The sequence below is a fragment of the Musca autumnalis genome, unplaced genomic scaffold, assembly GCF_047663935.1.
Source record: "Musca autumnalis isolate F117 unplaced genomic scaffold, ASM4766393v1 scaffold_4, whole genome shotgun sequence".
Lineage (NCBI taxonomy): Eukaryota > Metazoa > Arthropoda > Insecta > Diptera > Muscidae > Musca > Musca autumnalis.
The window spans coordinates 232,153,723-232,168,076 of NW_027411977.1; the positions used below are offsets into that span (position 1 = coordinate 232,153,723).

Below are 14,354 nucleotides of genomic sequence, written 5' to 3' on the forward strand. Positions count from 1 at the left end.
TTATAAATGCAAATATGCCGTATAAATTTTGTAGAATTATTGTCCAATATCTAATACACATTCATTCTATGGGTTCCCCTGGTCCCTCTCCCCTTCTTTGAGAGTACGCCACTGTTTTCTTGTTCCATATATATTTACTATTATTTTCTTTTTGTTTGTTTGATTATGTTTTCTAATTTATATTTTGTTTTGTGCAATTTCGCGATTTCCGATCATCGACAACACATTTTTTGTTGTATTCAAATAATTTATTATTAAACATAGTGGCAAAAATGATTGACATTTATACCGTGAGGAACTGTTGTGAAAAATAATTTCGAATTAGTTGTGACTTTAAGTAAATACGGTGTGTATTGATTGTCAGCGAATGCCGGATTCTAACAAAACAAAACCAAAAAATTGAGCGAATTTTGTAAATTTTTTTTGTTTGTTTTAAAAAGAGAGAAATGTGTGAGTGTCCAAAAGTGTTCTAAGGCAATTTGTTGTTGTAACAATGGCAATTAAGAGGCCTCAAACAGGTGTTTCATATCTTATCGAAGTTGTGGTAAAAAAACAAAAAAAAAAATATTTTACAAATGTTTAACAAAATATTTAAATGAAGAAACAAAAATCTAATTTTTACAAAAAAATAAAGTACAATAAGTATATTTTCATATGTGAACTACAAAGACTTTAAAACCCCATTGCAAAGTTCATGGGAAATTTTTTTCTGGGCCAATCGAGATAACACTACCTTGGTATAGTTATGTATAAATTGGCCGGTTGCCAGCTGATACACTCCTTGAGAAATGAGTCTTGAAAATAATAAAGTGATTGATATATTTGTGCTTAACAAAAATCATAATTTAGACCAAATAATTTGAGATTTATCCTGCGATATTTGAATTACAAATTGTTACATCTTGCCATAACTAAGAAAAAAATTGAGAGATTCTAGTATATTTATGGTCGGCCAATAGTCGATGCTTTGTATGTTATCAAATAGTGACATCATTTTTGTAATAATTTGTAAAAATTGTATTGAGTTTTCCAGGGAGAAGATTTTTTATTTGAAGATCATTTAAGTAAAATACATACCGCAATTACAAAGCAAGGTTTGATATTATCATAAATGTATTATTCATAAAGCTTAACAGCAAATTTGGTTAACAAATTTGCCGAAAACCTTAAAATACCTCTTTAATTTATATTCTTAATTTAATTATTTTCATAATTTGTAAAGAAAGTAATTTTTGTCGCCGATTGTTAGAGGGAAAGTGATAACTATGTTTCTTAATATTATGCAGAGTATTCTTAGCTTTAAATATCAGAAAAAATATTTGAAATATCTTCAAAATTGCCAAAGTTATAGCCAATTTTCTACTAACACTTTCTATTAATAATAGTCATACGCACTAGAGTCCAAAAAAGTTTTTATGGATAAAACCCTTAAACAAGGGAGAATTCTTAAAGAAATTTTACTGAACCATAAAAATATAAGCAATCGGATTTTTTTAAAATATTTTTAAGAGGCCTTCTAAGTTTTGGGAGACCTTTATAGGCCAAAACAATGTGGATAGTGCATTTTGTAAATTATCTGAGAGCCCCAGGCAAGGTGGACTCTGTAAAGGTATTTTGTGATTTCCTGAGAGCTTCAAATAAAGTGAACTTCTAAAGACTATTAGAAGTGCCTGAGGGTCCCAAATAACATGAATGGAATGCTTGAGTTGAGTGTCTACCTTGTGAATCGCTCGAAGTTTTAAGCTCCTGGCTGTTTTTTGGCATCCTCTTGCTCAACAATCCTTGCTCTTTCAATTTTGAAGTGGATTGCGTTTGAGGCGTAGTTCGCCATGCCCTTTGTCTTTGTCGGACTGCCGATCGTAAAATCCCACCACAAGGATGGATGGATGGCACCACTTTCTCCTCCCTGTGGAAGACTTCCCATCTTTTCACTCCAAAATCTTGTTTTGTTTTCCGTCTCGAGTTTGCAGCCATACCCCTGAACGTATACCGCTGCTTTGACCAGATGAGGGGTTTAGACTTTCTACACCAGCTTCAGTTTGCCACCTGCTGACTACTGATTATTTTTGTTGGTCCACAACCTTGAAAGATGTGATGCAACAATTTGTCGTTTACCATTTTCTTGAAGGCTTCCTGAAGATCTATGTGTAGCCTGCCAGACACCCTACTGGAGTCGATTATCGCATAAACAATTTAAGGTGTGAAGCTCCTTTTTCAATGTCCTTCTAATTTTGTTGTGGGCTGTTAGATTGTCAGACGAATCAGCGAGAGTTCATCAAGTCAAATCACAAGGAAAGTGACTCCTCCCTATGGAAGACTTTCCATCTTTTCACTTCCAAAGTCTGGTTTTCTTTTCCAGAGATCTCGAGCCATAACATACCCCTTGAGGTATACAGCCGTTTTTTGCCAGCTTCAATTTGCAACCTTTACAAGCAGTTGCTATGCTGCTGACTACCTTTCCGAGCGTTCTCGTATGAGCCCGAGTGATACATTATGATGTCTTTCTTATTTAGTTGCGCTTGGTTGTACTTAAACTTCCATCGTTGAACCCCTGATAAGTGCACTCTTTTCGCTGTTAGTTTTGCCATAGCCTACGATAGACTTCATCTACCAACTTGTGGACATCCTTTCATTGGGAGTTTCCTAAAAATAAACTCTCCCTAAGCTTCCATATCTCCTCTTCCCTTCTTCCTTTAAGTTGTGCGCTTATAGCAGTGTCTTCCACCATAGATGCCAGGTCATTCATATCTGTGAGATATAGTTTCTCACGATTGCTTGAGGACGACGAGGTGTGACTAGCAGGCAGATCACTGGTTCCCGTCGATACTGGCTTTTTTAAACTCTGGACCTTAACTTTTAATTTAATTGTACCTTCTTTCATCTTTGTCTTCTTGTTTTGTTTCAGGGGAACACCCCCGGAGAAAGCTTTGGGTCCGCGGGATATTCTGAGCTTTACAGAGTTAGATGATAATACTACTCTAACCCAGACTGGTCATGTCAAAAGTGATTTCCTTTTTTTAGGGCAGAGGATTATATCAATTCACTCCCTTTTCCGCCAAAGGGGACGTGCCCGGTGGGTGAACTGACAAACACACTCGAGTCCCGAGTATCAAACCACCTACAAACTCCAATGTCGGGTTTCGAACACGCTTCTCGAGTAACAAACACCCTTCAAACTTCCTTGAAGAATATCAAACTTCTTTGTCGGATATCCAACTACATTGTCGAATATCAAACAACCTTTAAACGTCTATGTCGGGTATCAAACTTCCTTCTCGAATATCAAACCACCTTCAAACTTTTCTATGGAATATCAAACTACCTTCAAACTTCTTTGTCGGTTATCAAATAACCTTCTCAAATAACAAACCACCGTCAAACTTCTATTTCGGGTGTCATACTACATTTTCGAGTATTAAACTATCTTCAAAATTCTTTATCGGGTATCAAACTACAATTTCCAGTATGGAACTACCTTTAAATTTCTTTGTCGTTTATCAAACTTATTTCTCGAATTTCAAACCACTTTAAAACTTCATTGTTGGGTATCAAACTAATTTCTGGGGTATCAAACCGCCTTCAAACTTCTTTGTCGGGAATCAAACAACCTTTTCGAGTATCATAACAATTTCAAACTTCTTTGTCGGGTACAAAACTTCGTTTTTAAATGTTAAGTTACCTCGAACTTCTTTGTCGGGAATCAAAATAATTTCTCGAACATCTTTGTCGGGTATAAGATTTCGATCTCAAGTATCAAACCAACTTCAATCTTCTTTGGCGACTATCAAACTGCCTCCTCAACTCTCAAACCACCTTCAAACTTCTTCATCGGATATCGTGCTACCTTCTCGACTAAGAAACTAACTTCAAACTTCTTCGTGGCTTCTCCAGCACTAAACACCCTTCAAACTTCTATGATGGGTATCAAACTACCTCCATGATTATCAAACCACCTTCAAACTGCTTTGTCGGCTATCAAACTCCCTTCTCTAGTATGGAACTACTTTCAAACTTCTTTGTCGTTTTCCAAACATATTTCTAGAGAATAAAATCCCCTCCAAACTTCATTGCCGGGTATCAAACTACTTTCTCCAGTATCAAACCACCTTCAAACTTCTTCGTAAACTAAGAAACTAGCTTCTTGATAAATAAGCACCTTCGGACTGTTATGCTGGTTATGAAACTACCTTTTCGAGTATGAAATCACCTTAAATCTTCTTTGTCGGGTATCAAACTACTTGCCGTTTATCAAACCACCTTCAAACTTTTTTGTTGGACGTCAGACCACCCCCAAATATCTTTTTCGAGTATCTAGAAGAAAATATATCTGTGACCTGGCAGTTGATGTGACAACCGTTAGTTGGAGATAGCGCCGAGTTTATCGATTGAAAAGAACGACAGTCTTGGAATTCTAAAGAAGTCTTGGAAGCCTGAATCGTTGATTTTGGAAACGAAGCCCATCAAACGTGGATTTTTTAATGAACATTTTTTCATCAAACCAATGACCACAAAACGTGGATTTTTAAGGAACATTTTTCAAGGACCCAAAGCCCATCAAACGTGGATTTTTTAAATAATTTTTTTCCAAGGACCCAAAGCCCATCAAACGTCGATTTTTTAAATAATTTTTTCCAAGGACCCAAAGCCCATCAAACGTGGATTTTTTAAATAATTTTTTCCAAGCACCCAAAGCCCATCAAACGTGGATTTTTTAAATAATTTTTTCCAAGCTCCCAAAGCCCATCAAACGTGAATTTTTTTAAAGAAATTTTTCATTGACCCAAAGCCCATAAACGTGGATTTTTTAAATAATTTTTTCCAAGGACACAAAGCCCATCAAACGTGGATTTTTTAAAAAATTTTTTCCAAGGACCCAAAGCCCATCAAACGTAAATTTTTTAAATAATTTTTTCCAAGGACCCAAAGCCCATCAAACGTGGATTTTTTAAATAATTTTTTCCAAGGACCCAAAGCCCATCAAACGTGGATTTTTTAAATAATTTTTTCCAAGGACCCAAAGCCCATCAAACGTGGATTTTTTTTAAAAATGTTTTCAATGACCCAAAGCCCATCAAACGTGGATTTTTTAAATAATTTTTTCCTTGCACCCAAAGCCCATCAAACGTGGATTTTTTAAATAATTTTTTCCATGCACCCAAAGCCCATCAAACGTGGATTTGTTAAATAATTTTTTCCAAGCACCCAAAGCCCATCAAACGTGGATTTTTTAAATAATTTTTTCCAAGCACCCAAAGCCCATCAAACGTGGATTTTTAAAATAATTTTTTCCAAGGACCCAAAGCCCATCAAACGTGGATTTTTTAAATAATTTTTTCCAAGCACCCAATGCCCATCAAACGTGGATTTTTTAAATAATTTTTTCCAAGCACCCAAAGCCCATCAAACGTGGATTTTTTAAATAATTTTTTCCAAGCACCCAAAGCCCATCAAACGTGGATTTTTTAAATAATTTTTTCCAAGCACCCAAAGCCCATCAAACGTGGATTTTTTAAATAATTTTTTCCAAGGACCCAAAGCCCATCAAACGTGGATTTTTTAAATAATTTTTTCCAAGCACACAAAGCCCATCAAACGTGGATTTTTTAAGTAATTTTTTCCAAGGACCCAAAGCCCATCAAACGTGGATTTTTTAAATAATTTTTTCCAAGGACCCAAAGCCCATCAAACGTGGATTTTTTAAAGAATATTTTTCATAGCACCAAAGCCCATCAAACGTGGATTTTTTAAAGAATATTTTTCATAGAACCAAAGCCCATCAAACGTGGATTTTTTAAAGAATATTTTTCATAGAACCAAAGCCCATCAAAAGTGGATTTTTTAAAGAATATTTTTCATAGAACCAAAGCCCATTAAACGTGCATTTTTTAAATATTTTTTTCCAAGGACCCAAAGCCCATTAAATGTGGATTTTTTAAATAATTTTTTAAAAGGACCCAAAGCCCATCAAACGTGGATTTTTTAAATAATTTTTTCCAAGGACCCAAAGAACATCAAACGTGGATTTTTTAAATAATTTTTTCCAAGGATCCATAGAACATCAAACGTGGATTTTTTAAATAATTTTTTCCAAGGATCCAAAGCCCATCAAACGTGGATTTTTTAAATAATTTTTTCCAAGGATCCAAAGAACATCAAACGTGGATTTTTTAAATAATTTTTTCCAAGGACCCAAAGCCCATCAAACGTGGATTTTTTAAATAATTTTTTCCAAGGACCCAAAGCCCATCAAACGTGGATTTTTTAAATAATTTTTTCCAAGGACCCAAAGCCCATCAAACGTGGATTTTTTAAATAATTTTTTCCAAGGACCCAAAGCCCATCAAACGTGGATTTTTTAAATAATTTTTTCCAAGGACCCAAAGCCCATCACACGTAGATTTTTTAAATAATTTTTTCCAAGGACCCAAAGCCCATCAAACGTGGATTTTTTAAATAATTTTTTCCAAGGACCCAAAGCCCATCAAACGTGGATTTTTTAAATAATTTTTTCCAAGGACCCAAAGCCCATCACACGTAGATTTTTTAAATAATTTTTTCCAAGGACCCAAAGCCCATCAAACGTGGATTTTTTAAATAATTTTTTCCAAGGACCCAAAGCCCATCAAACGTGGATTTTTTAAATAATTTTTTCCAAGGACCCAAAGCCCATCACACGTAGATTTTTTAAATAATTTTTTCCAAGGACCCAAAGCCCATCAAACGTGGATTTTTTAAATAATTTTTTCCAAGGACCCAAAGCCCATCAAACGTGGATTTTTTAAATAATTTTTTCCAAGGACCCAAAGCCCATCACACGTAGATTTTTTAAATAATTTTTTCCCAGGGACCCAAAGCCCATCAAACGTGGATTTTTTAAATAATTTTTTCCAAGGACCCAAAGCCCATCAAACGTGGATTTTTTAAATAATTTTTTCCAAGGACCCAAAGCCCATCACACGTAGATTTTTTAAATAATTTTTTCCAAGGACCCAAAGCCCATCAAACGTGGATTTTTTAAATAATTTTTTCCAAGGACCCAAAGCCCATCAAACGTCGTTTTTATACCCTCAGCATTCCTGTTAATTCCGCGATTATCAATTAAAAACTTTTTGGACTATAGTGCGTATGACTATTATTAATAGAAAGTAGTTTCAGGAAATTTTCCATAACTTTGGTAGTTTCAAAGATATTTAAAATAGTTTTTCTATTCCGAGAAGCTGAGAATATTCTACGTAATCCGAAATTAAGATGTAGACCACTTCCTTTTCAGGATTTGTTGCAAAAATTGAGCTATAACCTAATTCCGATAATTTCCAAATAAAAGGAATTTATTTGTGGCTTATAGATTGCTTTTTGAAGGTGTAAATAGCTTTGGGAAAATTATAAATTTGGAAATTGGCCATAACTTTGGTAGTTTCAAAGACATTTGAAATATTTTTCAAATTTGGAAAGTTGAGTATATTCTACGTAATCCGAAATTATGATATGTACTACTTCCTTTTCTGGATTTGTTGCAAAAATAGAGTTATAACTTCATTAGATTGCTTTCTGAAGGGATAAATAGCTTTGGGAAAATTGTTGGATCGATTTTAAATAATGCAGACTAAAGGTTCTCAAAATTGCTCCCTTATATTTCTGTTATTACGGCTGTTATTAATTAAAAATCATTTTGGACCCTAGTGCGTATGACTATTATTAATAGGAGGTAGTTCAAGGAAATTGGTCATAACTTTGGTAGTTTTTCAGATATTTTAAATATTTTTTCTAATTCAGATAGCTGAGCATATTCCGCTTAATACAGTATTACGGAGCATAGGTCTTCCTATTGAAATCTGATGGTAATTTTAATCAACTTTTAGAAAACATAAAAATAATTTTTTTAATTTTTTTTCTGAACCCAAAGGCCACAAAACGTAAAGTTTTAAGAATACTTTTAATGGACCCAAAAACCACAAAACGTAATTTTTTTAAAGAATATTTTCATTGAAAATGCTGGATCGATTTTGAATAATGCTGATTAAAGTTTCTCAAAATTGTTCCCTCATATTCCTGTTAATTCGGCGATTATCAATAAAAAAACTTTTTTGAACTCTAATAGAAAGTAGTTCCAGGAAATTGGCCATATCTTTGGTTGTTTTTAAGATATTTAAATTGTTTTTTCTTTTTCGAAAAGCTGAGAATATTTTGTATAATACAAAATTACGAACTTTAGGTTTTCCTATTGAAATTTGTTGAGTAATTTTAATCAACTTTTCGAAAACATAAATATAACTTTTTAAATTTGTAATAGAAAGTAGTTCCAGGAAATTGGCCATAACTTTGGTAGTTTTTAAGATATTTAAACTGTTATTTCGAAAAGCTGAGAATATTTTGCATAACACAAAATTACGAAGTTAAGGTCTTCCTATTAAAATTTGTTGAGTAATTTTAATCAACATTTCGAAAACATAAAATTAACTTTTTTAAATTGTTTGTATGTTGCCAAAGACCAAAAACGTTGATTTTTTAATAAAATATTTTATGAATATTTTTCATGGATTTTTTAAAGAATATTATTTATTGACCCGTACCCCATCAAACGTGGATTTTTTAGAGAATATTTTTTATGTTTTTTTAAGAATATTTTTCATGGATTTTTTAAAGAATATTTTTCATGGATTTTTTAAAGAATATTTTTCATGGATATTTTAATGAATATTTTTTTATTGAAAATGCTAGATCGATTGTAAATAATACAGATTTAAGGTTCTACAAAATTTCTCCCTCATATTCCTATTATTACGGCTGTTGTTAATTAAAAACCATTTTGGACTCTATTGCGTATGACTATTATTAATAGGAGGTAGTTCAAGGAAATTGGTCATAACTTTGGCAGTTTTTCAGATATTTTAAATATTTTTTCTAATTCGGCTAGCTGAGAATATTCCGCATAATACAAAATTACGAAACTTAGGTCTTCCAATTGAAATCTGATTGTAATTTTAATCAACTTTTAGAAAACATAAAAATAATTTTTTTTAATATTTTTTCATGGACCCAAAACGTAAATTTTTAAAAATACTTTTAATGGACCCAAAAACCGCAAAACGTAATTTTTTTTAAAGAATATTTTCATTGAAAATGCTTGATCGGTTTTGAATAATGCTGATTAAAGTTTCTCAAAATTGTTCCCTCATACTCCTGTTAATTCCGCGATTATCAATTAAAAACATTTTCAACTCTAATAGAAAGTAGTTCCAGGAAATTGTCCATAACTTTGGTAGTTTTTAAGATATTTAAATTGTTTTTTCTATTCCGAAAACTGAGAATATTTTGCATAATACAAAATTACCAAGTTTAGGTCTGTCTTCCTATTGAAATTCGTTGAGTAATTTTAATCAACTTTTCGAAAAAATAAAAATAACTTTTTAAATTTTTAATAGAAAGTAGTTCCAGGAAATTGTCCATAACTTTGGTAGTTTTTAAGATATTTAAATTATTTTTTCTATTCCGAAAAGCTGAGAATATTTTGCATAATACAAAATTACCAAGTTTAGGTCTTCCTATTGAAATTCGTTGAGTAATTGTAATCAACTTTTCGAAAACATAAAAATAACTTTTTAAATTTTTAATAGAAATAGTTCCAGGAAATTGGCCATAACTTTGGTAGTTTTTAAGATATTTAAATTGTTTTTTCTATTCCGAAAAGCTGAGAATATTTTGCATAATACAAAATTACCAAGTTTAGGTCTTCCTATTGAAATTCGTTGAGTAATTTTAATCAACTTTTCGAAAACATAAAAATAACTTTTTAAATTTTTAATAGAAAGTAGTTCCAGGAAATTGGCCATAACTTTGGTAGTTTTTAAGATATTTAAATTGTTTTTTCTATTCCGAAAAGCTGAGAATATTTTGCATAATACAAAATTACCAAGTTTAGGTCTTCCTATTGAAATTCGTTGAGTAATTTTAATCAACTTTTCGAAAACATAAAAATTACTTTTTAAATTTTAATAGAAAGTAGTTCCAGGAAATTGGCCATAACTTTGGTAGTTTTTAAGATATTTAAATTGTTTTTTCTATTCCGAAAAGCTGAGAATATTTTGCAAAATACAAAATTACGAAATTTAGGTCTTCCTATTCAAATTTGTTGAGTAATTTTAATCAACCTTTCAAAAACATAAAAATAACTTTTTAAATTTTTAATAGAAAGTAGTTCCAGGAAATTGGCCATAACTTTGGTAGTTTTTAAGATATTTAAATTGTTTTTTCTATTCCGAAAAGCTGAGAATATTTTGCATAATACAAAATTACAAAGTTTAGGTCTTCCTATTGAAATTCGTTGAGTAATTGTAATCAACTTTTCGAAAACATAAAAATAACTTTTTAAATTTTTAATAGAAATAGTTCCAGGAAATTGGCCATAACTTTGGTAGTTTTTAAGATATTTAAATTGTTTTTTCTATTCCGAAAAGCTGAGAATATTTTGCATAATACAAAATTACCAAGTTTAGGTCTTCCTATTGAAATTCGTTGAGTAATTTTAATCAACTTTTCGAAAACATAAAAAAACTTTTTAAATTTTTAATAGAAAGTGGTTCCAGGAAATTGTCCATAACTTTGGTGGTTTTTAAGATATTTACATTGTTTTTTCTATTCCGAAAAACTGAGAATATTTTGCAAAATACAAAATTACGAAATTTAGGTCTTCCTATTGAAATTTGTTGAGTAATTTTAATCAACTTTTCGAAAACATAAAAATAACTTTTTTAAATATTTTGTATGTTCCCAAAGGCAACCAACAAACGTGGATTTTTTAATAAAATATTTTATGAATATTTTTCAAGAATATTATTCATTGACCCATACCCCATCAAACGGGGATTTTTTAGAGAATATTTTTTATGTTTTTTTTTTGAAGAATATTTATCATGGATTTTTAAAGACTATTTTTCATGGATATTTTAATGAATATTTTTTTATTGAAAATGCTAGAACGATTTTAAATAATGCTGATTAAAGAATCTCAAAATTTCTCCCTCATATTCCTATTATGACGGCTGTTATTAATTAAAAACCATTTTGGACTCTAGTGCGTATGACTATTATTAATAGAAAGTAGTTCCAGGAAATTGGCCATAACTTTTGTAGTTTTTAAGATATTTAAATTATTTTTTCTATTCCGAAAAGCTGAGAATATTCTGCAAAATACAAAATAACGACTTTTGGTCCTTCCTATTGAAATTTGTTGAGTAATTTTAATTAACTTTTCGAAAACATAAAAATAACTTTTTTAAATATTTTGTATGTTCCCAAAGACCACAAACGTGGATTTTTTAATAAAATATTTTATGAATATTTTTCAAGAATATTATTCATTGACCCATACCCCATCAAACGGGGATTTTTTAGAGAATATTTTTTATTTTTTTATTTGAAGAATATTTTTCATTGATTTTTAAAGACTATTTTTCATGGATATTTTAATGAATATTTTTTTATTGAAAATGCTAGAACGATTTTAAATAATGCTGATTAAAGAATCTCAAAATTTCTCCCTCATATTCCTATTATGACGGCTGGCCATAACTTTGGAAATTGGCCATAACTTTGGTAGTTTTTAGGATATTAAAATTGTTTTTTCTATTCCGAAAAGCTGAGAATATTCTGCAAAATATAAAATTACGAGGTTTGGGTCCTCCTATTGAAATTTGTTGAGTAATTTTAATTAACTTTTCGAAAACATAAAAATAACTTTTTTAAATATTTTGTATGTTCCCAAAGACCACAAACGTGGATTTTTTAATAAAATATTTTTTAAATATTTTTCATGGATTTTTTTAAAGAATATTATTCATTGACCCATACCCCATCAAACGTGGATTTTTGAGAAAATATTTTTTATGTTTTTTTTTTTGAAGAATATTTTTCATGGGTTTTTTTAAAGAATATTTTTCATGGATATTTTAATGAATATTTTTTTTATTGAAAATGCTAGATCGATTTTAAATAATACAGATTTAAGGTTCTCAAAATGTCTCTCTCATACTCCTATTATTACGGCTGTTATTAATTAAAAACCATTTTGGACTTTAGTGCGTATGACTGTTATTAATAGAAAGTAGTTCCAGGAAATTGACCATAACTTTGGTAGTTGTTAAGATATTTTAATTTTTTTTTCAGTTTTCGATACCTGAGAATATGCTGCGTAATACAAAATTACGAAGTTAAGGTCCTTTCTTTCAAATTTGTTGAGTAATTTTAATAAACTTTTAGAAAACATAAAAATAACTTTTCTAATATTGCATTTTTTCTTTATTCCATTGCAGTTAAATCACCTCGGGCATTAGATTTTAATGCTCTCCTCAGTACTCTGCTCCTGATAACCCTAACATCCCCTCAACTGGTGGTGGTGGCTCAAAGCACCAGTGAATTCATACCCGAAGAATTATGCCCTTTACTACCCTATGACACCAAAATCAAGGATCCACGTTTTTGCAATGTCTACATTGATTGCTATAATGAGACCAGCACCACCGATAACTGTGGCGCCCAATTTTTCAATCGCAATACTGGAGAATGTGTAGATCCTCTGACCATAGAATGTCTTTCCAGCGATCCATGTGCCAAGCGGCCGACAGGTTTTGTTGATGATCCTTATAGCTGCAATTATTACTACTATTGTGCCAATGGTAAAGGTACACGTGGTGAATGTTCCGCCGGCCTGAATTACAACCCAGAAACTTCCAATTGTGTACGTAACTTCCCCTGTGAAAAAACCATGTTGCCGGAAGATTATTGTAACATTGTGCCGGAGGGTGTGTTCATTAAGGTACCCGGATCTTGTGAGGCGTATCAGGTTTGTTGGCAATCGCAGCTATTGAATGGCACCTGTCCTCCTGGTTTCTATTATGATTCATATCGTGGTGGTTGTGATTATCCCAGTCATGTGGATTGCAGAGATACAAGTATACCTGATGCTCCCGAAGATGTCAAATGTACCCAAGCAGGAGAATTCATTTCCGATGGGGTATCATGTGATGGTTATTTCTATTGTGGTGTAAATGCAGATGAAGAATTTACAATGACTCATGGCCGGTGTCCGGTAGATAGATTCTTTGATGCCTCCGAAGGGGGTCAGTGTGCACCAAGAACCGATATCAAATGTTCGCATGATCGTTGTGTTACCCTTGGCATGGATTACATACAAATGGCAAATGAGAATAGTGATGGCTGCAACGGGTTTTTGTTATGCCAAAGTGGTAAAACAATTGGCCGAGCTTCGTGTCCGGAGGGCCAGTATTTTGATGAATGGTCGCAATTGTGTGTGGAACGGGTTATTGACTTTGTGGCTTGTGCGGAGGGTGAGGGCAGCGTAATGGGGGTGGCTGCCCAGACTAGAAGCATGAAAAAAAGTTTGAAATCCAGAGCACTTGCGTCATCGGTACCCACTCCTCCAATTTTGTCACCGGTGCTAACTCCCAGGAACGCTTAGACATCTGAATTGGCATCTCTTTTTGTTATCTCAATTTCTTTCCCTACTTCATAAGCTTTCATATTTTTGTGAAATTGTAAATTTAACGACATCCCCCAAAGTGAAATAAAAATTTAAATATTAGTTTTTTGTTGTTGTTGCTTTCTCAGAATTTTGCAAAATTTACTACGAATTTCTAGGAAATCACAAACTATTGGTCTGATTGCAAAAGATAAGGCCGCTTATAGCGATATATTTTGTTAGTGCGATAATAATCCCTGAGATTAGTTGGTAAATAATGCTGGGATTTCCCCTTAACGACCAGAACAGTGACGCAGATAATTCCTGCAAATATCAGCCTTCGGGGAAGCAAAGCTGTGTGGAACTAGACGGGTTCACATATTGTGGATAGGGGAATGCATCAGAAGGAGAATCTGTTTATACGGCTGAATTTTGGATTAAAACGTCGTAAACTTGTATAAATGGTTGTAAACTTGTATAAAACGTAAAAAACTTTGAAATACCTTAAAAACAAGAAGATTTGTGATTTTTCAAGTTAAAATTTCCAAAAAATCGGGTATGTCAAAAACGTCGTATACCTGTATAAATGGGTGTAAACTTGTATAAATCTTAGAAAAATTGTAAATTTCATAAAAACACCTGATTCATGAAGTTTACAATGAAAAATCATTAAAAATGTTTATTGTAAAAAATGTCGTAAACTTGTATAATTGGTTGTAAACGTGTATAATATGCAGAAAACTTTAGAATTTCTTTAAAACGAAAAAAATTTTGATTTCTCTGGTTAAAATCACAAAAAATTGTGTATGTCATAAACGTCGTAAACTTGTATAAATTGGTGTAAACTTGTATAAAACCTAGAAGAATTGTAAATTTCATA

The 14,354-nt window shown here is 32.0% G+C and overlaps 1 protein-coding gene across 1 annotated transcript; it reads left to right on the top strand.

Moving 5' to 3' along the window:
• The first annotated feature begins 337 nt into the window (after nucleotides 1-337).
• Nucleotides 338-13,586, top strand: LOC141402452 (peritrophin-44-like). Its single transcript, XM_073983758.1, has 2 exons — nucleotides 338-450; nucleotides 12,309-13,586. The coding sequence occupies exons 1-2, from the start codon at nucleotides 447-449 to the stop codon at nucleotides 13,472-13,474; spliced, it is 1,170 nt and encodes a 389-aa protein (XP_073839859.1). The 5' UTR covers nucleotides 338-446; the 3' UTR covers nucleotides 13,475-13,586.
• The last annotated feature ends 768 nt before the right edge of the window (nucleotides 13,587-14,354 follow it).